Source organism: Hippocampus comes, unplaced genomic scaffold, assembly GCF_001891065.2.
Source record: "Hippocampus comes isolate QL1 unplaced genomic scaffold, H_comes_QL1_v1.1 scaffold127, whole genome shotgun sequence".
NCBI classification, from domain to species: domain Eukaryota; kingdom Metazoa; phylum Chordata; class Actinopteri; order Syngnathiformes; family Syngnathidae; genus Hippocampus; species Hippocampus comes.
In genome coordinates, this window is record NW_017805500.1 from 85,272 (window position 1) to 101,125 (window position 15,854).

At 46.8% G+C, this 15,854-nt stretch overlaps 1 protein-coding gene across 9 annotated transcripts in view; it reads right to left on the reverse strand.

Annotated features, from left to right (window-relative positions):
* Positions 1-15,854, reverse strand: part of LOC109520038 (ELKS/Rab6-interacting/CAST family member 1-like) — a 55,759-nt gene that overhangs the window by 18,848 nt on the left and 21,057 nt on the right. For 7 of the 9 annotated variants that reach the window (XR_002169076.1, XR_002169075.1, XM_019876981.1 and 4 more), the window contains 4 exons: positions 14,034-14,045; positions 9,863-9,998; positions 8,529-8,660; positions 4,656-4,816 (listed from right to left, as the gene is read on the reverse strand). Coding sequence is in view for 7 of the 9 variants with exons in the window: in XM_019876981.1 (XP_019732540.1) it covers positions 4,656-4,816; positions 8,529-8,660; positions 9,863-9,998; positions 14,034-14,045 (441 nt within the window). In the remaining 2 variants the exon portion in view is untranslated. The remainder of the gene's footprint in view (positions 1-4,655; positions 4,817-8,528; positions 8,661-9,862; positions 9,999-14,033; positions 14,046-15,854) is intronic. The other 2 variants (XM_019876985.1, XM_019876983.1) reach the window with 1 other exon arrangement.

Sequence of the window (15,854 nt, forward strand, 5' to 3'; positions counted from 1 at the left end):
TTATTAAATGCACCCCACGTCGTCTCAATGTGTGTGTGCGCTTTTCTTCAGATTCCATCTTTACATGAATCTGGAACATCTTTTAAAGGTTGTGTTGCATGCCGGACACTTGATAGATGACTGGGACCAGTCGAGCCAACTGGAAAAGGTGAGCGAGTGGAATTAAAAAGGGTGTCGAGTGTAAAAGACGGAAAAGCTCCTTCAAAGAGCTGTTGCACATCACGGAGGCTTCAAGAAAAGACTCGCATACGTGCAGACGCGCAACGCTGACAGGGAAGGGAATAAACTGCCTGGAGGATTTGGAGGGAAAACAAATCAAAGAGACACGAGGGAGGGAGTGGGGGGGACGGCGAGCCGGGGAAGCGGCGCAGCAGGGAAGTGGGGTCGAGAGACAATGCCGGCGCGGTGGAAAAAGAGAGAGAGCGAGCGAGAGACAAGAGAGGAGGGCAGGTGGGACTGCTGCATGACAGAATGAGGATCTGATCTTGACACATTTCCCCCCATTTTCATCTAATACCCCCCCGACACACACACTCATCTCCCTCTCCCTTTGTTCACAATTCTGTCTCCGTCTCGCCCATACGCGCATTTTTTTTTTTTTTATAAGACACACACTGTGACTAATCAGAAAGGTGTAAAATGCATTACCGAGGGTCTGCAGGAGTTTGCGCTTTTGATGGGACCACACATGCGCAAACGCGTGCATGAACGGCTTGAGGAACAAAGCGGGAGGGCCTCAAAATTGGGTGGCGGGGGTGGGAATGAGGAAAAAAAATATTCAGAGTGACGGCGGATGTCATAATCCATCATTAAGTTCTGCGGGATGGGTTGAATTATAAAAATCAGTTTTTTAAAAAACCTCCAAAACGTCCGATTCTGTTGCAAATAAATAGCACTAAAATGGTCTTGCAAAGAAGTCACATTTTCTGCCTCTTTCACATTTTTATTGTTGTCAAAACGAAGGTTATCGGAATTTGATTTTGCTAAATGTCAGAAGTGACATCGGTCGGGCCCTAATTACTACCTCTGTGTGAATGATTGTTTTCCTATATGTCACTCACCAGGTCAGGCCCCCGCCTTTTAAAGCCACACACATTCAAAGTCAAAGACCCGAAGTGGACAACAGCAATGCCTGACTCTCACAAGCACATTTTTCTTTTTGTTTTACTCATGCAAATTTTGATCCAATTACTCGATTCCTCATTTTTTACATTAATTTCATTAAGTCTTATAAATAATGCATGGCAAAATTCAGGTCCAGTGTCAGCAAAAGGTTCATTTTAGGATCCTTTAGCCTTGGTGGCGGTCGCCCCCACCACGATTTTCGCCGCCTCGTCCAAGCGGAGGACACACAAATCATCAAAAAGCACCGAATAAGCAAGAAAGGCGAGCGAAGCGTGCGCGAGAAGCGGGAAGGCGCCCCGGCTTTGAGCTTGTAAGCCCGAGTGTCAAACCGCGAGGCCCCCTTTAGTCGCACTAAGCTCCCGACAAGCCCCCTTGCGCGCGCGCGCAACAGACAACAAACAAACGCGCGGCGCGCAGCCTCGATTTGGCACTCGGCTATAATCTCATTGCTGTCTGAGGGGATCAAAGCGCTTGTCTTGCTAGCATAATATGTACATACATGTATGTGGGTGCGGGTGTCCTCCGAGCAGTCACGCTGCCTTGTCTGTTTATGCGCACCACTCTGGCCGCCAGTCTTCTGTACACGGGCGACACGCTTTGCCACATTGTTAGCATAACTCGCGTATGGCGCGAGTGACTGCGCACGCAGACCAGCGCGATATGCAAAAAAGAAATAGCGCCGAGGGAGTAGATGGGGAAAGAGCAAAAAAAAAAAAAAAAAAAAAAAAAAAAACACGCTACTGTTTTTCTCCACGGCACCCAGTGACAATGGCGACGGCGGCCTCGCTAAACACGGCGCTAACAGCATCGATAGGCACTCATCCAGAAGCTATAGCAGCGGAGCAAAAGATGCACAGGAAGGCGGTAGTAAGACATTACACGGGGGCGGACTAACGGATAGCCTCGGGGAGCAATGTGGGGGTGAGGGAAGGGACGGAGGACAGTGAGCGGCGAGGGGAAACCGAGAAGGAGCGTCGGAGGAGAGATAAATTACATTTACAGCATTAGCCTTGAGGCATCAACATTCGCTAGTAGAGTGGGAAAACAGGGGGGAACTTCAGCACGAGGACAGGTTGGAGTTTTATTGCACTTGTCGCGGTATTTACCGTTGCGCCGAGAAGCTTACGTAGCCTGGCGGAATTTGTGAAACCGGAGTAGCATCGTTCAGCATCGGAGTGGATCGTAACGCCGACATGAGCTCGAATTCGACACGGTAGCCGATCGATTGCTGAACGTCACTAATAATCGTGCGAGTCATTTTTAACTTGCTAGCAAATCAAAATAAACAACCAAAACATTTTTGGGGCTGTTGTTTTTTGGAAAACGTTCATATGACGCACGACAACGATGAGGCTACGCCGACTTATTAGCACTGTTTTGCCCTGGCAAAAATCATTCCAGAGGTGGCAGTATTTTTGTTCAGCCAATATTTCTGCGGTCTAATTTGGAAAACGTGTGCTGTTAAAAATAGCACCGAGCCTATGTCTGAAAACAAGCATATTATCACGTTTTATTTGCCTGCAAAAGCAATACGGGAACATTTTGCCCAACCACTAACAATAACCTTGGAAGCCACGCTGCCCACCAAAAAAATTATGAAGTGCGCCGTTGTTTTCATTTCGAGCGCTCTCCACGGTGCTAAATTGTCTTTTTTAACGTTACAATCTCCATAACAACCTTGCAAATAAACCGAAATAGACGTCTCGCTGCTTTTACGCCTCAGAACATTTGCCCCGCCAAAGAATTTCTGATATTAGCGCTCGTAAAAATGTTTGGCGCGCCTCTCTATTAACGGCCAAAACAATGACCAATGAATTAAAATCCCGCACGCGGGGTAAACAACCTCATTGCGCGCGTGAAGCATCATGAAGTGCTTATACGTCGACTATATACGATCCCGTCTAAAAGGGTGATGGATGAACAGAAGGAGCTGGGGAGACGGCGATGGGGGTAATATAATTTGGAGCGCGCGCCTTTTTTGGCCGGACTTGGTTATCTTTGGACAGCTGTCTTTCTCCTCTTTGCTTTCACTCATTTTGCGGCTGCCAAGAAACACTTTAATGCTCATTTTCTTTCATTTTACTGTAGCCCGCCCCCCCACCCGCCTCTGCCCCCCTGCTAGGAAAGCTACAACCCGGATCCCTTCGCTCGCTGATGACTTCTTGGACGAATACCGTTTGGAAGAAAAGGGAGCCGGAATGTCACAGATGCACTGCCTGAGTGTGTGCGCGCGGCTAATATATTCGAAGCCCGTCCGAGAACCCGCTGAAAGCTCTGCTCTCGTATATCATGTCTTACAGAAATATTCAACTTTGCACCTATTGGTACAATCGGGCAACAAATCAGGCATCAAACCTCAAAGACAAACGTACTCCACGAACACAGAAAAAAACGCCGGCACCGTGTCGTACACATCACAGGAGGCCACTGGCGTCATGCACATCAACGGAAAATATCGAAAGAAGAAGCGAGCTACTGCAAGAAAAAAAAAAAATTGTATCACCCCTTACATTGAAGTCACTGTAATAACATGATACTCACATTCGTATATTCTTTATCCTCTAAGAAGACTAATATTACAGCAGCTAATTGAGCTGGGCTCATTTCCACGTACAGTACATCAGTACAGTATGTCTGTATTATACTGCCCCCAGGTGGCCAAAGAGCAGCACAATGTCCATTGAACTGACCTGAAGCAAAAATAAATAAAATAAAAATAAAATCTGTTTTCGGGTTGTGTCTTTAAACAAAGACTCTGGCCAACAAATTTTGACATTTTCAAATCAGAGATGCAAGTAAAGTTTTTTTTAGATGATTTGAATATGGACTTGACCTTTACTTGAACAAACATGTTCTTCTATTCTCTGTTAATATTTAATGTGTTTTATGAAGCACTTTACCAGCCTCCAAACGCGCATTAGCGCCACCGTTAATGGAGAGGTTTGTTTTTAACGTCTGGCGGGAAAACAAAGAGGCGCAACGCGCGCATGTTTATGCGACTTCGTATCTCTGACATAAAAAGTGCTCCCCCCCCCCCCCCCCCAAAAGTCCCTCTTGTTGTCCTTAAATGAGGTGCCACGCATGCACACTTCGCATCAACAAACTGTTATTGGGACTCCAACTCACGCTGTATATTTTTTCCCCGGGATGCCGCGATAAATAGGAATCCCGCGGCGTGTTTAAAACAAGCGGCACATGGGGTCTTGGATACTCTATCTGGCTTCTGCTTCAAGCTCAAGTATTGTTCCAGACCATGTAAATCCTCAGCGGTGTAAGTACATCAGACCACTGGACTCCTCTTGGCCTCTTCAAGACCGTCCATTAATGTTGCATTAAAAAAAAAACGCAGCCCGGGTGGACGTCTGTGTATGCAATCAATCATATGAAGAGCTCCAAAGTGCTACACAGTTACTGCATTAATAGTCTACTTAACTCTGCGGCTTTCCGGGGCAGAGAGGAGATAAGGGAAGGGGCGGGTCAAGATGGGGGTGACGGCTGGTGGAGGATCCACATGAAATTCCGATTCTTACTTCATCTCCAGGACCTCCTCCAGGTGCTTCCGCCTCTCCGCCCGCAGGGCAGTCAGGTGACCTTCCTTCTCGGCCAGTGACAGCTGAGTGGATGACAGCTTGGCTTTCATCACCTCCAGCTCCTGTTTCACCTTTTCCATGGCAACCAGCAGGTCCTCCACCTGACACACACACACAGTACAGTATATGCGTAACTTCATCCGTGTGTTTTTCCACAGAAATAGTCTGCACGTTATTTTTGGATGTCGGGTAGTTTATGACATACCCCTGCTGATGTGTGCGTGTGCATAGAACGACTGCAAACGCTTTCAGTCATGTTTTTACATGCACAAGACAGGGCCGGCTTCACCCGTCAGGCGGAATAGGCAGACGCGAAGGGGGCCGTGGACTCGAGGGGCCGCCAAAAATCAGGTGAAATGAAGAAATGGTTCAATTTAAGATGTTAAATTGTGTGGCGTTATGAATTAAATTCTTTTGGATGAGCATGTGATTCGTCGGTGGAGGAGGTGGGGGCGGGGGGTCACATTGGCTAGGGCCGGCCCTGTAAAGGTCATTGAAAGCGGCAAAATGAATATTAAGTGTATCTTGTTTCCCGCTTCACATGGGGGGGGCAAACAAAAAAAAAATCATCATCATAAAAGGCGCAAAGTCATGTCCAACAGTGATGCCCGTGATGCCGCTTCGTTACCTTTGACCACCTAAAGCCAGTCGTGCCGAGCTCAATATGAGAAAGCTGCACGCGTCGGGAGGAAAAGAGAAGACACGGAGGCAAGCGGATGGAATAAGTGGAGGAAAAGAAAAGGGAACCACGACGGCCAAGAAAGAAGGGAAGGAAAAGCGGTAAGGAGGAGAGAGAAGACAGAAATGTATCAGTGAAGTCATTCAACACAGCAAAAAGTCGTGAAAATGCACGATGAGCTCGGATGACCTCCGCCAAGGCCAGATGACGATCTTCTTCATAAAATTTATCATTATTGAGAAAAGAAAATCTTTCACCATGCCGAACAAGTAACCGCATCCTGCATATGTAACGGTCCTTGACGCGAGTAATCAAAAACAGTCGTGATACGGACAAATGAAAGAAACAGCAGATGTGAATTGCGCTAATGAGCAGTCGGAAACACAAGTTCCATTTTTGAATTCCGAGCACAAGGGGGAGGGCTGAAGCTTGAGGGATGGAGGGATGAACCCTGCTTGGAAAAATGAGGAATTGCAGAGGAGCAGAAATCTGACAGAGGCGGGGCGGGTGTGCCACGCGGTTGCCACAAAGCAGCGCATACACACCTTTTCTCCGCTGACCATTAATGACGAACGTCTCGCTCAAAATGACGCTAATATTTTGCTGCGGTCAAGTGGGACAGTTCCCTTACACATACGTTCACACACATGCCACTTATCAATATATGGCAGTAAGCCTAACTCGGGAATGGATTTGAAATTGTTTTTTTTTTTTAAACAAACCCCTAAAATTTGTCCAAAAATGCTGCTAAAAATTCAGTACGTTTTTGTATAATATACGTACAATATACGGAGAAAAATAAAAAAATATGAAAAAAATAGTGGAGGAAAAAAATAATCATCGTTATCAACCACCCGCTGCATCTCATGGTGTCCGAGTAGCCCGAAAATTTTTTTTGCGGATTCGGCATACGGGACAAACATCGTACCTCAATAATTTTGCAATTTTGAGTGAGTTGACTTTTATGAAACAAAACAAACAAAAAATGTACAAAATGAATTCTTGCACTGAATGTTGGCTTCTTCAACAGTTTAGTGCCGTGCTTTACCGTTAATTTCAGTTCTTTTTTCAGCCCTAGTGTGTGTTTGGCTGCTGCGGCTACATTAGCACAAACAAACACGCTCGATTGCACGTTGTGTAACAAGCAAAAGCAAGGCCCCTTTGACCGCCTCATTATTGTCTCTGCCGCCGTCGTGATTTTATGAATCATTACGGCGAGGCCTAATTTGCGGTGACACACTCGTAAAAAAAAAAAAAGAAAAAAAAAAAAAAAGAAAAAGAGGGTCACATAAAAAATATTTATTTTCTCGCGTCTCTGCAGAGAATCCAAAGCGGAGTCCATCTGGCCGCGACTGAATGCGATGCTGTTTAAAGAGCGGTTTGCACTTTTTCTGTCATGTTTATATGTGTTGGAAGGAATGTATGTCGTGTAGATTGAACACTGTTCTGTCCATTGCAGGCCTGTACAGAATGGCCGAATTGCTGTTGATGTTGGGCCACGTCTGAGTTTGGCTGCCGCCGGCCCCGCAATTTGACATTTTCTGCTCCGTGCCACTTCGCCGAGGCGTTCAAAGTCCAGGATGCTCACCGGCACCGCGTCCTGCCTCAATGGCGTCTGCTTCGCTAATTAAAGAGGCCGCTTTGAGCTTTTTTTTTTTTTTTTTTTTGAAAAGTGTCATGGCAATACATCTAAAATGGAAACAAAGTCAGGACTTCAGGAAGATGAACACATGTTTTTTTCCAAGCACTTCTTTGCAGCGTATGTTTCTTTCCGTTCGACTGGAGAGAGGATACGGCAAACAAAAGGTCACCTCGGGACAGTACTTATGAACAGTAAAGATATCAACACTAAAATTGTCCTGATACGACCACGTGACCATAAACTTCTGTCTCTGTCCCCCCCACCCTGCAAAATTAAATGAGGCACAGCGTGCGATATGGAAAAATTTTGCTTCAGAAACTCTGTAAGTCTGCGAAGCACCACCAGGCTATTTCTGTGAACCAAAACTAAGGAAATAAAACGAAAATGGGGAAAAAAAAACCCAACAAAAAAAAAAAAACATCAATTTCTTTGACCCCCCCCAAAATAATAATAATCATAAATGTGACTGGGACATGCTAAATCAACTTTCATTCGAAGTTGTCGTTCATGACCAGCTCCAAAAATATGCTGATCCGCCGTTTCAAGTCATGTGAACAGACAGTATTTGTCGGTTTATGTCCATTAAAATCAAGCTTCGCGTTTCCCAATGTTTGGAGTCCGGAGCTCTTGCGCAACAGGCCGCAATGTCCACTCCACGAGGCTTATGTGTGTCAAAAAACAACAAGCCGCGGCGCTATCATTACCGACTTGGATTGTGAGTTTGCGCGCGGACTCGCCGCTGAAGATAATTGTCCAAATAATCCGTATTTACCGTGACGGAGCGTGTCAGCGAAATGCAGCAAAAGCAAAACGACTCTTTGTGTTTGCCTCGAACGTCTGTCTACGGGACGGCCAACATTTAGAGGCAGGAACAACAATGGACTGCCGACGTTTTTTGCCAACAGCTACACGGCGCCGTGTTTTCTCAGGGCAGTATTCATCCTCACGGCCCACGCTGTTTTGTTGTCTTTTTTCCAACACTTGTCAAAAGCCTTGCAGCCCTCTGGAGGAACATTTTACATCTCCGAGGCCTTGTTAAGTCACTCCTGGACCGATGAGCAAACTGCGGTCACATCTCCGAAACGCTTCCTCCGGAACTTTTCCGCCTCCTCGCCGGAGATAAACACGGATAACACACAAGGCGCTCCCGCTTGGCACAAAGCTGTTTGTGTGCCGGCGGGGCGGACAAAATGCAAGTTGTTCTTGAAATAGGGATGTTTACTGAAACGAGGAGCGACTGGGCAAACACGCGGCCGCACCTGAATGAGCTCAGTTGGCACACGGGGGCATGTGCGCTGCCATGAGCCACATTTGGCACGGCCCTGTTTCATATGTCGGCCAAGAAACACTTTTTGTCTGTGCCGGACACGGCGGGGGGAAAAAATACAAAAGCTAATCCTCAAGGGTTGAGCGGTGGAAGGGAAGGTGAAGGTTTGGGGTCACATTTTTTTTTTTTTTTTTTTGGAAGGTGTGACACGAAGATAGAGAGTACCTGTTTCTCGGCGTGTGTGCGGGCCTGCTCCTCCTGGGCAAGCACCAGCTCCCTCTCGGTCGTGATCTGAACGCTCTCCCTCAGGGCCTCCTCCAGCTCCTCAATGCGCTCCTCCTTATAGCGTATGGAGTCCTGCACACACACGTGCACAAAATGAAAAAAAAAAAAAAAGAAAAATTCGGCACGCCATGCCAGTAGAGTGATCGATGTATTTTCATCCATGGAAAAGGTTGGACTTTACTTTGGCGGGGACGCCGCATTTGTTAAGTTGGATTTTTCTTTTCTTTTTTTTTTTTTTACTCTGCACCAGCGGACTAATAAAATGAAAATATGTTAAATGAGCGCACAAACCACCTCGCAAACCCTGAGGGCAGCATTTTAAGATTCTGAAAAGCCAACATGGTGAGTTTGAAAGCGCCTCGCAAAACATGACGGCGGCTCACACAAACTGACGAGCAAAATATTTTACTCGGACACATCAGTTTCCGCTTAATCTGATTAAACTGATAATCCGCTCCCCCTGAGGAGACTTTGGAATTCACAAATACACCTCAAGGGGTTTTTGCGAGTCAAAAATATGATGACGTGACATTTAAGTTGGACATCTTTGGAGTCCCGGTCCAGATGCAACATGAGTCGGAGTCTAACTATGCGGACTGAGATGGGCCTAATTTGATTAAACGGCTCTTATTGTGCTGAATCAAATTTACGGTCCGAATTATACTCAGGTTTCACTGACTCCCGGTCAAAGAATGCCGCGAGACGGCTCCGAAATGAAACATCGGTTACGGTTATTTGCCGGGGTCCCGACACGCGGTTGAGGAGTCACACAAGCGAAAACTGTCATCTGCCTCTAATCAAGGGAGGCCGCGAACAATTCCTGGAAGAGCGGAGACGGGGTGCGGTTGGGGGGGAGGTGAGGGTGGGTAGGAGAAAAGGTGACTAGGGAAAGTTCAAGGGGACGAGCTGGAAGAAAGCGAAGGACGGCGCAGTTCCACATCTCGACTTCAATGCGGAGACGCCGCGGCATGAGAAGGGAGCCCCGTTGAAAAGCCACAACATTCGCCGCATAGCGACGCGTGGGCGTGGGTCCTTTGCTTTTCTTGTCACCTCATTCCCTGTCAATCATCCTCTCCGGATACCCGCTCGCGCACACTCCCCGAGCTTCATCCAATGTGTGCGCGCGGGTTGCCTGCTTGACATTGCCCAAGGCGGCTCCCTGTCACATTTTGACATGTTGCCATTGTTGTCATCGCGTCAATATATTCAAGGTATGGGGCCAGAGAGAGAATCGGAGGAGAAACTTTTTCCTCCCTTCCCTCCCTCCTTCATACCTTTATCTGCTGGGAGCTCTCATTCATGTTGTCCTCCCTTTTCTTGGCCTCCTCCATCAGTTGGGCGTTCTTGCTCTTCTCAAGTTGCTCCTTGTGCTTCAGGCTGGCCACCTTCTTGGACTGATCCTTCATCTGCCTGCGTGCACAAAACGCACCAAGCCAATTAGGGAATATTTGCGGGTTCGTATCGATCATCCCACTTCTTATAATAGCTGCGACGTTGAGTGTGTATGGATTTGAAAGGGTGGGAGGCTGGTGAGTGACAGGGGTGTCAGTGAATGAGGATGTCAAAGGTAACCCCCCAAAAAATACTATAATAAAAAAACGTCATCAACCTTTTCATGCACCCTGTAACCTGATAACATGAGAGGCTGCCTCCTTTGTCTGGAGCAGGATGAAAAGTCAACTTTTGTACTGGTTTTTCGCAACTCCAATAACTCTATAGACCGTCGCTAATGCCACAACCCCACTAGGTGCAGTTTTAGCCGATGATCAGGAAGTGCAGGCAAATTCAATGGCCCGGACGACACAATGGTCTGACGTGGCTTAGAAAAAAAATATTAAAAAAAATAAAAAATGGAGAGAGATTCGTCATGGAAGCAGCGGGCCTGTTGGATGGAGAAAGGATTTAATCCCCTTCGCCTATAAGCTGCCTGGAAGCCATTGCGACTCTGTCACAAGCCTATCGGCTATCACACCCGCTTGTCTCGATTGGGACCTTTCATACCCCCCCCGCTACTCACTCACTCACACGCGCTCACATACTTGCAGTCAGCTTGGCTCTAATGCCAGGAAGGTTTAACAGCTTACGCCGAATGACGGCTCGGGATGAAGGATAAGAAACACACAAGGTCTGAAAAGCGACCGCACAGAGGTGGGCGTCGACTCAAGTTTTTGTGTTCCCGACTTTCTTCGCGGACGTTTGTCGCTGCGGACGGACGGATGCGCGGGACGCTAGTCCAGCGCTTCAATGGATTATGCAGAGTATTTCGATTATCCCCCCTCCCACCCCTCCTGATAATGGACCAAATGAAAGTTTTAAAGCCCTAGACAGAGTAGACCTTATTCCACCTGGCATCCATTAAATAGTTCCGCTGAGAATATGCAGTCTTCTGGTAGTTACTGTGAGTATACTATTGCGAGCATTAAAGATAAAAGGACCGGGTGAAGGTTCCCGCAGAACTTTTCAATTGGTGCCCTGACCCGGATCTTTCTTCTTCACCTCAGCCTGTCACCGAAATACATCAAGTCACATAAAAAGACACATGCTCAATCTGATCTGCATCACCTTGCATGGTTTCAGTATTTTTTTTTGGGGGGCGGGGGGAGAAATATCTTTTCTAGCCCCGCGTGTGTGCGTAACAGGTCATAAAAAGGCAGGAATGTTCCGATTGGAGAATGTCCAGGAAGCGCCTAGCATCCAGCACTCCGAGGTTCACCCCCACCCTCTTCTTCATGCAACATTTACTGCATGTATGCGAGGGGGTGCATGTGGAGTTGATTTTTTTTTCTTTTTCGGTCGGGCAGTGTTCCCTGTTGACCCCCCGCTCTGGTTTCATCTTGATTTTTATCCTGCTAATCACTTGTTTGGCTTGCATCTAGTTCATTTGCTGCTTGTAGATCACAAGCCTCGCGCATTCGACGGCAACTCCACTCTGCTCTCGTTGGCTTCCCCCACACCCCACCCCCCTTTGCCTCTGCCTCTGACTGAGGCTCTTTGGTTCTATCCCCATCCACTTAGCGCACCATGGATGACAGGCAACCGCAGCAGCCGTCAAACAATTGCCACATTTTTCACCCCGAAACGTCCGCTGCAGGCTCTTAAAACGTGATCATCGGACTCCCACGGCGCTAAAAAATACGCCGGTATTGAACCTCCATATTTGCCCTCTCATGAGAAGCTTCAGAATGCAAGGAATTTATGTCCATGCACTTTTAAATTCCTCCTTAAGTGAGATCAAATTTATATCGAGTCCAAACACGAGCTGCTTTGTATGGCATCAAGCCCCTCGGACCACACACGCAAATATTTCAAGAGAGCGCTGTTACATGTGTTCATTTAAGCGCGCCGGCGCTCACGTAAACAGGGTGGCCCGCGCGGCAAACACGCTATGCGAGGCGTTAACGTCAATAAGCGCAAAAGCGAGGTGACGGCACTTTGAACGAAACCGCCAACATTCCCAGATAAATTACTCGCCACGCTAACACACCGCTCCAAAAACTTCCCTTCAACTCACCGACACAAGAACTTTTCTACCTCCTTCATTAGCATGCGGCTCATATTCAGGCGCCCGCGCGAAGGTAATATTAATATTGCATTTGGAGTCCGGCATCAATATTTGATCAGAAATACTCCCGGGGACTCATATATGTTTACTGCACACAGTTCACACAAAATTAACATCAAGGATTTCCTTTTAGCCACTTTCGCGCTTTCTTTTACAAAAAAAAAAAAAAAACATCGCAATTTTATTTTATTTTTTACACTGAAAGGAAGTCTAATAGCTCATATTTTCTTGCTTCTTTATAGACATGGATGGAAGGCATGTGAAGGTTAATCAGGTTAAAATGGGAACAAAGACAAAGCAAAAGCCCAACTGCTAACGAAAGAACGGAAACAAGAGTTTCAACGTTTAATTCAGTGATTCTTTCAGATACCACTAGAGGGAGCCCATGAGCCCCGGGTGTTGCTTTGACCACATCTTAAAAATCACTACCGTTGACAGATATGTATGGAACGAAAATTGCATTCTACCGTCTCGCCATTTCGTTTTTGAAGGGTTTTTTTTTAACGGACAAATCATCCACGACATAGCTAGAGAATGCTTTAAAAAAAAAAAAAAAAAAAAAAAAAGCAGGAGTACCTCAAAAGGCTCATATTATTGTCCGAGTTCCAGCTCCTGAGCGTGAAATTAGTGGCGCGTTTTGGTAAGGCTTAAACAGATGCGATAAAGCGCGTTAAGTAGTTTTGAACACGCTGTTCGGGGGTTTTGTTAGTGTTGGACAAGGCCCGATGAGCTTCATGCTAAGTTACGATAACAGCCCTCTGCTTTCATGCGTAGGTATTTCATTTCCAGCATTAAAGAACTTGGTGATTTTTTTTTTTTTAGAGGCAAAAAGGTCATATTGAATTTCCCAACATCTCCTTGTTTCTCTGAGTTCTACCCGAATTATTCTCCATTGTGCCGTTAAAAGGTTTGAACTTTCCCGGCCGTCCTCGCTCATGTTGTGGTGAGTCAACTCTCGTGGGAAACTCGAAGAAGAAAAAGTTGGTAAGCGAAAGAAGTTCTTTCATCACCTTTTTTGTTTGTCTTTTCTATTTTTTTTTTTTTTTTGCGTGCGACACATCTCCTATTTTGATGTGAGGAACTCCTCATCCTCCGCCAAACGTCTGACATCAATGTTTCCGCAGCCCCCCCCACCCCCCAAACAGAATTGTTTTGTTTCTTTGTTCCTGCAGTTGCTTTGAGGTCCTTGTGTGACTCTTACTTAGCGCAGAGGTGCTGCACGGAGATTTTGCGGGCTATCGGCTGACTAGCACACGCTCACTCGCTCTCGTACCTCTTGGATTAATTGCGTGAATGCTGAGGGAAGGGCATTCACAATATTTTTTTTTGGGGGGGTGGACATTTTTGTTCTGTTGTTTTTATTTATTTTTTATTTTTTTAGCTTCTGTCCATTCCAACAAAAACAAGACCAAGAAATTGATTTCCGGATATACACGACCATGCGTGACGTTGACTGCGTGCCTTATCCACACAAATATATGGTCTATTGGACTTCTCCATTGTTCTTCGCAAATTCAAGAAAAATGCTTTCCACACTTTCACGTTCTTTTTCGGCCTATTGCCCCAACCCACCGAAGTGTAAAAATTGATCAAGCGATATCCCTTTCTGGAGTTCATTAGTCGCAAGCGTGCATCCGCATTCATGAACATGTGCTGATTCAAGTTTGAGCATGAGTAGGATGGTACAACGGTGCGAGAGTTTCCTCCTCGAGGGAGACAGCGATGCGACTGACAAAAGCAAGAAGCCGTCAAAGTGGAAAAGCCCGGGCAAAGCCAGGCGAGACACGACGGGAATGATTAAAAAAGCAGAGTTTATGACAAGAGCGAGGACGGGAACCGAAGGAGGACGCCGGCAGGAAAAAGAAGGCATGCCGTATACTAACCTCGAGGCAAGACTTGGCAGGGCGACGTTGCGTCGGCGAGATGAAAGAAAGCCAAAGAGGGGAAAGGTGAGACAGGAAGTGAGCGCGGGGGTTATCAGGCTTGATCACACAAAGTGCAACGGCAGATCGGAGGGAAGCGCGAGTGAGACAGGTGCACAGACATCATCATCATCGCACAGGCGTTCCGCAGGCAGGATGGAAGGCACGAGCAGTGCAATGGTGAGGCAGGCAAACGAAACAACTTTGGAGTCTGTTTTTTTGAACAAGTTCAGCCAATTTGGGTTACTTTGAGCCCAGAGTGTGAGTAAGGGAGCTCATTGTGTGTTTTGACTTGCTCAATGTCTTGGGTGCCTCCACTTGACACAATTTGTTCATCTCCAAATGTCCTCCCCTTTCTTATTTATTTATTTTTCTTCCAATTCTTTCAACTCGTCTCCATCCCGCGCTCTCGCTCTTCTTTCCTTCCTCTCCGTCGTCGCTGTCTCGCTTTGTTTTCCACCCCGCTGTCCAAATCCTTTATTTTGGCCATCATGGCAGATTTTTCAGCTCCATTTCCCCCCAGTGTGAAGTCACTCCGTCTGCTCCAATTACCATCCTTGTTACTGAAATAAATAGCCCGGCACCGCATTATACAGCTGGATTTACACACGCAGGAAGGTCGACGATTGCTGGCCTTGGTGAACCCGCAAAGCGAGCTTTTCATCATCTGCGTTGCCGCCGCTAAGTCATACAGTGGCCGGGTGGAAACGTTCCACCTGGCCTAGATTTTACACTCCACAGCGGTATGAAAACAAGTGATGGCCATCGATCGCGAGGGTGAGCAGGAAGCGTTCCATCCCGCATTCGAAGCCGGGGAGATTCCCTTCCGAAGGTTTTAGTCATTCGGCCTCTTAACACATCAACAACGATGAGAGGTGAAACATTACGACCACACGGTCTCGTCGCGAGCGAGATCAGGTTTTAAGAATCCACGGATGAATGAGAATATTGACACAGAGTCCCCTTTGAAAGAAAAACCTGACCTCGCCGTTCCAATACTTTTGGAGGGCACCTTGGTGGAGGTCTCCATCCACCGGGCGAGCCCCATTCCAGTTTGCGGTCGCGACTCGCCTCAGACGAAATAAATGATTAAACATACGCTGCTAAACCCCCACTAATTGGACGTCGGTGGTTGCTGAATTATAAATAGCCGCATATTTTTTTATTTTATTTTTTTCGGTCGGCCAGACGTGGCCACTTTGAAACGAATGTCCCCCGGAATCATTAACAGTCATTAGTTTTACTGCCCTCAAAAAAAAAAAAAAAAAAAAGACATGGAAAGAGAGGAGTGGTTGCAGTGGGACCTAACGAGTAAGTGGACACGGATGATGAAAAAGACGTCTGGCCTTTGAATAATTTTTCTCTTTCTGCGCGACGTTTTGGGAAAAGAGCCCGTCGGTGTCGGCAGACACAAAGACGACAACAACGACAAAAAGTGTTACGAGGGTGGTGGACACAGACAAAGTCACACCGAAGTTAGAAACCATTCCTGTGATTGTTACGGAAAGGAAGAAAAAAAAAGGAGTTGGTCGTTAGTAGCAAGTCAAGCATCCCGAGCTTAATAGCAGACAGACTAAATGAAAGAGTTGCATCAGTGACGGGCGAGAACAAAGAGTGGCAGGCCGCACGGTTTTGGGGAGCAGAAGGCGCTGTCAGGCCGCGGTGCGCAACTTGCGCCGACGGCCCGCGATAACGGTCACAATATTTAAGATTTGGAGAAACTCGGCCCGCTAGCGTGCGACGCTGCGCCTCTAAATGGAGTTTATGAGTGAATTCAGCTGC